The following is a 10,693-nucleotide window of genomic DNA, read 5'->3' as shown; positions in this document are numbered from 1 at the left end:
GAAGTTTATATCGAGCAGCCGCCTGGATATTTAAAGCAAGAACATAAAGACAATGTCTACCGTTAGAAGAAAGCTTTATATGAATTAAAGTAAGCTCCGCGAGCATGAAATAATAGGATTGATGAATATTTTCAAAAGAATGAATTCCTGAAAAGTTCATACGAGCATGCATTATACACGATAAAAATAAGGCCGGTGACATCATGATAGTGTGTCTATATATGGATGATATGATTTTCACCAGAAACCATCCAGGTATGTTCAATGACTTTAAGAAAGCTATGACTAAAGAATTTGAAATGACTGACATTGGTGAAATGTCATACTTTCTTGGAGTCGAAGTGAAGCAAATAAGAGATGACATATTTATGTCTCAAAAGAAATATACAGAGCGAATTCTGAAAAAGTTCAGAATGCAAGATTGTAAGCCTGTAGCCACGCCAGCAGAACCAGGCATGAAGTTAAGTGTTGACTCAACAAGCGAGCCAGTTAATCCAACTTTCTTTAAAAGCGTAATTGGAAGTTTAAGGTATTTGACTATCTCACGGTCAGATATTATGTATGCAGTTGGACTGGTTAGCAAATTTATGGAAAAGCCAAAACAAGGTCATTGGATTGCCGCAAAGAGAATTTTGAGATACATCAAAGGTACGGTGGATCATGGTCTCTTTTAGACACACTTTGAAAAATCGAAATTGATTGGTTACTGAGACAGTGATTATAGGGGAGACTTGGATGATCGAAAAAGCACGTCCAGATATTTATTCCATCTTGGCTCAGCAGCATTTTCATGGTCATCAAAAAAACAACAAACTGTTGTTCTTTCAACATGTGAAGAAGAATATATAGTTGTGGCGGCGTGTACCTGTCAAGCAATTTGGTTGAAGAATATTTTGGAAGAATTATTTTTTGCTCAAGAAGATCCGATCACAATTTATGTTGACAACAAGCCTATCATATCACTCGCGAAGAATCCGGTGTTGCACAGTCGAAGCAAGCACATCAATACAAAGCATCATTTTATCCGAGAATAAGTAAAGAACAAAACAGTGGAGTTAGTCTATTGTCGCACAGAAGACCAATTGACAGATATATTTACGAAGTCATTGAAAGCAAACATATTCCACATATTCAAAGAAAAGCTTGGAATAAAAAGTTCGATTTGAGGGGGAGTGTTAAAATTCAAACCGACTTCAACAAAGTCAAAATTGGCAAGATTAAAAAGTAAGAGTAATTCAATTTGGAGAAGTAAACTAAAGATGAAGGAATTCAATTTGGAGAAGTAAACTAAAGACGGAGGAATTCAATTTGGAAAAGTAAACTAAAGTAGGAAGAATTCAACTTGGAGAAGTAAACTAAAGTAGGAAAAATTCAACCTGGAGAAGTCTTCTGTATGGAGGTGTAGGTTAGCTATAAATAGATGCTTGTATGCATGCAATTGTGTTTTAGAAAGAAAAAACAAGCTTCTTAGAGAGTTAGAGAGAAAAAAATAGAGAGCAAAACTCTTATGATAAAGTGAAGTGTCGAAGCACTTATTGTGAGAAAGTTATAAAAGTTTTATTTTGTGTGTGTAATATTTTACTCCTTGTGTAATAAAAATATTACTTTGATCCACTACACTTCCAACAACTACTTGATTTTTTAAGAATGGAGATACTCATAATAAGGACCATTTTTATACTAGATGAATCTGAATTAGTTTGTCAATAGATTCTTAATATATATATATACCAAAAAAGAAGCGGTTTAAAACTCTTAGGTTTGTATTAACGTATATATTTCCTTAGAACCTTATTGAGGATTTATGATTTACTTTTTTCCACAATTAGAATCTAATGATGGTCACAGCTAACAGTCAAGTGGGCAGGAGTCTTCTTGAACACATTTAGTTGGTTTAGATGCCAAAAAATGAGGAAATGAGTGGGCAAAATGATAAGGGAAAGGGGGAATAAATTTAGTATGAGGTGATCAGAGCTTTATGTAATTGGAGATGGATAAAAAGAAAAGCTTTAGACAAAAGACATTATAGCAAAGTACTGCACCAAAATATGCTTTGTATCTCCTTTAGCATCTACTAACAAAATTAAGGTGCTCAATATAAATGTAAATATGATTTCTGTTTTATTTAATGTGAATGTGTTTGATTAAATTGAGTGCACGTAACTCTCGTGCCTATCGCTCCATTTTTTTTTGTTTAATATTATATTCTTCTTTTGTTTCAATTTAAGTGGCTTACTTTTTTTATATATATTTAGTATGTTTTTCAGTTCTAATATTTCACATGTCAAATTTAAGACCGTAAAATTTAAATGAAAGGACTACATACAATTCGTAAGTAACATACAACCGCTTGTTATTAACAAGACATTTTAATTAATTAGGACATTATATAAACCGTAATCACTCGTAGATCATAATTTCATTATTAAATTGTGTGTATACCATTTATATATTATGATACCATTAAGTTTTCAAGGGGAGTAGAGGGGAACTTTGCTTTAGAAAAAATCGCTTCGTTTCCAAACTTTAATTTACAGCTTTAGCTGTATGTGTCAGTAGAATTGGGTCTTTATATGTGTGAGAATGTTCTTTGGAATAATTTGCTCATCATGAGGATATAATCAAAAACAACAATGTCATGAAGAATTATTATTTTTGTCATATTTTTTTTTCATGTCCAAAATATGTAATCCTAATAAGATGTTTATAACTCCATAAAATGGTTAAAAAATTGTTTGTTTTCATTTAGAATGAGAGGAAATTAATTAGAAAATTTTGAGGTTTCTTTCTAATTATTTTCTTTTCTTCTTCTTCTTTCTTTCTTACCTTTCTTTTTTTGGTTTGGGGGTGCATGTGGGGAAAGACGCTTCTTTTTCTTTGCATTTTTTACCATATTTCTATAAATTATATGCTATTGTTTTTGTTAAGAGTTTGTGATCTTTTTACTCTACATTTATATATATTGACTTTAATTCATTGCAAATAAAAACTTCTATTAAACGTGAGAAATTAAGAGATTCCTCAACTACCTTAACATGCTAGAGCTTTTCTCCTTTCACTATAGCACATGGTTAAAGTAAATTAAAAGACAAAAAGAAACAAAAGATATACCTAGCTAGGTTGACAATAAAAGTTAAAAACTAGTCAAGAATTTTTATTTGAGGTGGCGTTTGGAATAGAGAGTGATGGTCAACCCCTATTGAGACTTCAGATTAATAAAGTATTAAAAATCATGAATAAAGTTCATGTGGCAAATTCTTATGAACACAAAAATTGGCTTTAAATGAATATTTACCTAATTTGAGATGAGACAAATTAATGTTGTGAATGATGAAATTATGCAATATTATGTGTGTTGATGTGGATTTAAGGCTATCATATCAACTTTTATTAACATGTATAGTTCTTTAAAGTCTTTGAGGATTACTGTATTTTTTTTTTTGCTCAATGAGAAATTAAAATAGTGGGGAGGAGTCTTGTTCAAGTTAGTTGCTGTAAATGTCAAAAGAAAGAATGAATGGAAGAGGAATCATTTTTGTTCTTAACAAAAGCTTTATGTAGATAGAGATGGAGATAAAGCAAAAGATTATAGACAAAAGACATTAGCAACTAGCAAAGGCCAAAAAAAATAAATAAATGAAGCTTTGGATTCCCTTTAGGCATATCTCATACTAATATTGAGTTGCTCTATGGGAAAAGTAGTACCAAAAATATTGAGTGCACACGGTAGAGAAACAATAACAAATGAACAAAAAGAAAAATGACACGACTTTCGCGACTAGTTGGAAGAGTAATCACATCTTAACAATGATATATTATTGAAACTAGGAACAAATATTCCTGTCATATTATTAAATCTCTATACTTTATAAAAATAATTACATAATATTCTTTTTTTTTCTCTTTCTCTCGTTTGCTTCTCCATCTTTCTCTCTCTCCCTCTTTCTGCTCGGTTTATAATGTATATTTATGTACAAATATATTAATAAATGTATTAGTGCATATTTTGACATCAGGTATATGTATTTTTGATATCATATACATGTATCTATGCATAAATACATTAAATATTTAATATACACCGATGATATTGATATCGGATACATGGAATGTTGGAATATTAATATTAGATACACTAGATAAAATTGATTTTGGATGTATAAATACATGAAATTGTTATTGAATACACAAATATAAAATATTTGTGAAACTCATATATATATATATATATATATATATATATTTTGAAATACAGATACATAGGGAGAGATGCAAGCGAGAGAGGGAAAGAGATGAGCGAGAGAGTCAGAATATCTTAAATACATGTGAATTATCCTTGAATATAGTGTATCTGAAATAAATTACACATAATTTGACCCATATATATTTGAGATCCATGTATATGTTCGGTAAGATACATGCATACGAAATACTCCCTCCGTCTAACAATATTTGTCCACTATTGACTTTTCACAATTCTTAAGAAACTATAAATAGAAGGATGATTTTCCATATCACCCTTTGAATATAATAAATACAATATCTTGAAAAATTTAATAGAGAAATGACTACTAATTAAAAATAAGTGTAAATTAGGAACTAAGTTAAAATTATCTCTTGATTTCATAAATTTGACAAGTATTGTTGCACATCAATTTTTAGTATAGTAGACAAATAAACATGGACAAAGGGAGTAATATTTTTCTGACGAAAAATATAATTAAGAAAATAATTGTTTTAGAATGTAATTTTAGCATCAATAATTTAACGAAAAAGGGTCAAAATTACCCTCGAACTATTCGAAATAGCTCAAATATACTCTTCAACTATTTTGGGGATCAAATATACCCTCGCTGTTATCAAAAGAGACGACAAATACCCTTCCACTTAACGGTTGACCGTTAAAGTTGACGTAGCAGTGCCACATGAAAAAAAATCCACATGGATGGCCATGTCAGCCTCTCTCACTCATCCTCTTTAGTTCAGGGGTATTTTTTACCCTTTTTTTATAATTTTAATTTTTCTTCTAAATTTCCAACAACACCACATACCCCCTCCCTCCACAACCCCACCCACTTTATTTTTAAATTTTTAATTATTATTTTTTACAACACCACATACTACCCCCCACCCCCACCCCTCAACCCTCCCCAAAAAAATTATTTTTTAAAGTTTTATATTTTTTTTTCAGAAAGTGGGTATAGAGAATAAAAAATAAAAGCTTTTTAACATTTTTTTTTGGAGGGGTGGGGGGTATCAGTCGTGCAGGAAGGGGATCGTGGGGTAAAAAATAAAATAAAAAATCAATCTACTTCATAATTAGTTTACCTTTTAAAAAAATATAAATATTAAAAGTTTGAATGGTTAAAAAATTTAAAGTTTTGGAGGGGATGGTGGGGTATATGGGAGGGGGGTCATGGGGGTGGGTGGTGTAAAATTCCAAAAAAATAACTTTTAAAACTTTTTTAAGAATTTTTTATTGGGGTAAGGGGGTAGGGGTTGAGTGTGTGGTGTTGTAGAAAATTCAAAAAAAAATTAAAAAAATTGAGCGGGGCTTGGGGGGGAGGTGTTGGGGGTATGAGGTGTTGTAGAAAATTTTTAAAATTAATAATTAATAATTAAAAAAAATGAGTGAGGTAGTGGAGGGAGGGGGTATGTGGTGGTGTAGGAAATTCTAGAAAAAAAAAATTATAAAAAAAAGATCAAAAATACCTCTGAACTAAAGAGGAAGAGGGAGAGAGGCTGACGTGGCCGTTCATGTAAATATTTTTTTTCATGTGGCACTGCCACATCAGCTTTAACGGCCAACCGTTAAATGGAAGGGTATTTGTGATATCTTTTGGTAACGGCGAGGGTATATTTGATCCTAAAAATAATTAAAGGGTATATTTGAGCTATTTCAAATAGTTCAAGGATAATTTTGACATTTTTAAAAATAATTTAATGATGTGTTTTGTGTTGTTTCGTTTTATATTATATTGGCTATTGGATCCTCTTAAGTTCTAATTGTTTATCACCTCACCATATATAAAGTTTAACTTCTATGTATTATTAGATCACATAAAAATTAAAAGATTGTAATTACGATTAATCTTTCCTAATAATTAGAATTTGAAGAAAAGATAAACTTGCTATGAGAGGTTAAAATGCACAAAATAATGTAAAATTGTATTATAGTATATCAATTAAATCACCATATATATTATGGATAATTACGTCACATGGCCATTTGGCAAAAATACTTATAAAAAAATGGCCATTCGCTATATAAGCATGTATAGTCAGTATATATTTCATGTATAGTCAAACTATATTTAATTTTTGAGTGTATCATAATGTATATTCATTGTATAGCTCAGGTATAAGTAATCTATATTGTATAGTCAATGTATACTTTCTATGACTTTTGGCAAGCTATATTGGATAGTCATTGTATATTTCCTATGATTTTGGCTATTTTTTATGTAAATAAAACATAACTATATTTATTGTAAACTAATTAGTTTATTGTATATTTTTAAAATTGTCCCTATATATTACCTTTTTTATTTGAATTTATATAACACAAATAGAATTTTAAAAGTTAATCAAATATTTTCTTTAATCATAATTTTTAAAACTTATGAAATTGTTAATTATTGTAATTTACAATATCTTTGACGTGATTTATCAACATATAAATTATTCAAAATGTCTTTACTCCCTCTATTATAATTTATGTGGCACATCAAATTTTTTGTCGACTGTAATTTTTTTATGTTACGAGTTCAATATATGTCACTTCTCCTTTATCCCAATTTATGTGATACAAATAAAATTTGGAGAGTCAATGAAAAATTTCTTTGACCATAATTTTTTTTATTTTTTCCATTATTATAAGTCGTTAACTATTATAATTTATAGTTTTTTAAACGTAATTTGCTATTGTACATATTATTGAAAATGTCTTTTTAATTAAAATATTTTTACTCTTTTTGTTTCAATTTATATAGTACGGATAAAATATGAAGAATCATGTCAACTTTTCATTTGACCATAATTTTTTTATATAATTTTAAAAAATATTTTAAGATGTTAATTATTGTGTTTTATAATTTATTTTACCTAATTTTTAAACATATAAATTATCAAAGATTTATTTAACAATTTAATATTTAAATGACCAAAATGACCTTTAATGTAATTTAAATGCCACAAAGCACATATGTGGACCAATGTGTGCTTGTAGCTGCTTCTACTATATAGTAATATATTATAATTTTTTGGTTAAAAGTTACTCACTTGTCATGTGTAATTCTCAAGATTAAAAAATTACACACACCCATTGTCAATCTTGAGAATTAGTCACTTTTCTCAATTGTTTTGGGCATTATATTAAGTATATTGGATATGTTATTGTTATGAAAAAAAAATTAAGTTTAAGATCTAAAAAAAAATAAAACATTTGCATGAGTTGTCCAAAACTTCCCAATAATGATTAGTGAGTTAAATCCCGAAATTTACAGAGTTATGTGAATAATAGAGGCAAAAGAGGCAGTTCCAGATCGATCAGAGTTTTCTTCTTGGCCTGAGTTCATCTGAATCTCTTTCTTCTCCGGCGAAATCTACTTGTAAGTCCCCTTCTTTCTAGGTTTTCATTTGTACGATGTTCAATTCTCAATTGGTTTTCCATGATTCCTCCAATGCCGCAATTTTGATTTGCTTATACTTCTTTCTGATTGTTACAAGTTATATACGCCTATTTTTTCTCTTGTGAGTTCAGTTAATGGAATGTAATTATTAAGTTTATGGATCTGGTTCCAATTGTTTCGTGTCTCTGCTCCAGGAAAATTAATAGGGTATCCATTACCTCATGAATCATTCTTTTATGGTTTAAAAAACAAAAAAGAGATCGTGCCCTTTTGTTGGGCGATATTGGAAACCCCCAAATCTAGAGCTTATGGTCTTAATTGTCAAGCCATTTCCAATAGCTGAACTGTTTGACAGTTAATTTTGAATAAAACAACGCTGATTCACATCGTTAATTCAAATGCATAAGGAAAGCCGCAACTTGGATTTGTTTGTACAATTATTTAGTTAATGTGTAATCTTGTTGCTTCTTCCAGTGTGGTGATTGGTCTCAAGTTGTGCTTCTTTACAATCTTACACATTTGTGATTCATTTTTTTGTTAACTAAAGTATTTTTTATTTACCAAAGTAGCAGATTACAGCACATCAAAACATCTCAGTAACAATAGCAATTAGTCTATCCTGCCACGTCTAATTACTTGCTATACAGGATAATAGTTCAAATAGTATAACTTTTCAATTTTGGTCTCAAACCTCCTATATACTAAACCTGGATGATCATGCTCACCACCATAGCAATTAGCAGCAGTCATAGTCTTGCTTCGGAATAGTCTATGATTCCTTTCATTCCATGTAAGTATGATGCACACTGCTTACCAATGCCGCTCTTAGAATATGAGCAGTAGGTAGGCTGTAGGATTTCCAGATGCAAAAGATATCACCCCATTCACTTATTCTTGCCAGCTGCCAATCTGCTTGTGTATGCCTTGCAATCTAAGTATGTATTTCCATACCTCATTAGATAAGTGACTCTTAAAAAACAAATAATCATGGTTCTCAACACTTGAGGTACATAAAATGCAACCTGGACTGATGTTAAGCCCCCAGTTAAGATGTCTATCTTTGGTGTGAAGCCTTCTTAGTATAAAAATCCTCAAAATGAATATTCATTTGGCTGCCCCATGGTTATTACACACCAACCTCCTCCAAGGAACCGAAGGCAAAGGACCTTGTAGTGCATTGTAGAACTTCTTAATTGAAAACTATTGCATAGCTTGAACATCCACCAGTGTGAGCCCTGCTTCAGTAAATTGCTTTTTGGCTTTAAATATCTTTCATAACCTCCATGAATCCTGTTTAGGCATCACCTCCCAAACTGATCTGCCTTTGATGTAGTAATTGTGAACCCATTGAATCCAAAGCTTATCCTTCTTCTTGCTTAAGTTCCATAATAACAACCCAAGTGGAAAACCCAAGTGAGAGTGTCATTTTGATGTTGAATTGCACTGTCATTTACAATTTTGTGTCCTATATCAAAGTGATAATTTTTTTCTTTGGAAATTATATCCTCACTTCTTCTTTTCAGCTAAGTAGCTCGGCAAAATGTCGGGGCAAACCAACCGTTTGGTTGTTGTCCCCACAGTTACGATGCTTGGAGTTATTAAAGCTCGCCTTATTGGAGCAACAAGAGGCCATGCTTTGTTGAAAAAGAAAAGTGATGCTTTGACTGTGCAGTTCCGTCAGATTCTAAAGAAAATTGTATCAACAAAGGAATCGATGGGAGATGTCATGAAAAATTCCTCCTTTGCTCTTACAGAGGTTAAATATGCTGCTGGTGAGAACATCAAGCATGTTGTGCTTGAAAATGTCCAGACTGCTACTCTTAAAGTTCGATCTCGGCAGGAAAATATTGCTGGGGTGAAGCTCCCCAAGTTTGAGCATTTTTCTGAAGGAGAGACTAAGAATGACCTGACTGGATTAGCTAGAGGTGGGCAACAGGTACAAGCCTGCCGTGCTGCTTACGTGAAATCTATTGAATTACTTGTTGAGCTCGCGTCACTGCAAACATCATTCTTGACTCTCGATGAGGCAATCAAGACAACAAATCGGAGGGTCAATGCCTTGGAGAATGTTGTGAAGCCTCGGTTGGAGAACACAGTTCTTTACATCAAGGGGGAACTTGATGAATTGGAAAGGGAAGACTTCTTCCGTCTGAAGAAGATACAAGGTTTCAAGAAGAGGGAGGTAGAGAAACAGATGGCCTCTGCCAGGCTATATGCAGCAGAGAAGGCTTCTGAAGAAATTTCTTTGAAGAGAGGCATTACGCTTGGTTCAGCCCATAACTTACTGTCCCATGCTTCACAGAAAGATGAGGACATTATTTTCTGATGTGGAGGTCAGCTTTTAAGTTACGTCTGTTGTCAAATATAGATGGATAATATTATTAGATGGAGAGTTTTTTCCTGTTCAATAAGAGCTCTGTGCATGTTTGTACTTAATGAATTCTATGGGGAGCTGCCTCATTGGTTAGATGTGTGTGTTTTTTTCAATTTTTTGATTCAGTGACATCCTCGTCTTTTTTTTCCCTGGAGAGCTGTTGGATGGAAATTTTATTTTTGCTCATATTGTGGATAAGCTTATTCTCTCTTTGCCTATCACAAAAATTGTGTCATGTATTTTTTTATCAAAAATAAAAATTGTGTCATGTATTTGATAGTATTCCTTTCCTTCTTTACCTTCATGTATTTGATAGTATTCCTTTCCTTCTTTAACTTTTCTAAAAATTATGTCATGTATGTGGACAATATAAATTTCATGTTGATGCAGTGTATATACCTGTGCTTAGGCCTTTGATGCAATAAATACCATGGTATTTAGTAGTTCATGATGAACTTATCAAAAGAAAATAGTTAGGGACATGACTGTAATGCCATCTTTTAGACTTGTCCGAATTTAGGTTTGAAATGAAGACCACCAAAGTACACGCACGTCTGTCATTGCTGTTAGCATGCTACTCTTCCTATCACTTGCCATATCCAGGGTATTTGGGGATTCTAATAGGAATTAGGAAATCGATAAGAAAATATGTTATTACTTCTAATGTCTTGAAACTAAGCTCATGAAG

At 31.6% G+C, this 10,693-nt stretch overlaps 2 protein-coding genes across 2 annotated transcripts; both read left to right on the top strand.

The window, feature by feature from the left end:
- Positions 1-221: 221 nt before the first annotated feature.
- On the top strand, positions 222-674 carry LOC129884089 (uncharacterized mitochondrial protein AtMg00810-like). Its single transcript, XM_055958453.1, has one exon. The coding sequence runs from the start codon at positions 222-224 to the stop codon at positions 672-674; it is 453 nt and encodes a 150-aa protein (XP_055814428.1).
- A 6,762-nt stretch (positions 675-7,436) lies between these two features.
- Positions 7,437-10,287, top strand: LOC129886893 (V-type proton ATPase subunit D-like). Its single transcript, XM_055961783.1, has 2 exons — positions 7,437-7,610; positions 9,155-10,287. The coding sequence occupies exon 2, from the start codon at positions 9,172-9,174 to the stop codon at positions 9,955-9,957; it is 786 nt and encodes a 261-aa protein (XP_055817758.1). The 5' UTR covers positions 7,437-7,610; positions 9,155-9,171; the 3' UTR covers positions 9,958-10,287.
- Positions 10,288-10,693: the final 406 nt, after the last annotated feature.

This window comes from Solanum dulcamara, chromosome 4 (assembly GCF_947179165.1).
Source record: "Solanum dulcamara chromosome 4, daSolDulc1.2, whole genome shotgun sequence".
In the NCBI taxonomy this organism is placed as follows: domain Eukaryota; kingdom Viridiplantae; phylum Streptophyta; class Magnoliopsida; order Solanales; family Solanaceae; genus Solanum; species Solanum dulcamara.
This window is presented reverse-complemented; position numbering and strand designations above follow the sequence as displayed.

Coding starts and splice junctions, on each gene's coding strand:
- LOC129886893 (XM_055961783.1), top strand. CDS start 9,172: ATGTCGGGGCAAACCAACCGTTTGGTTGTTGTCCCCACAGTTACGATG.
- LOC129884089 (XM_055958453.1), top strand. CDS start 222: ATGGATGATATGATTTTCACCAGAAACCATCCAGGTATGTTCAATGAC.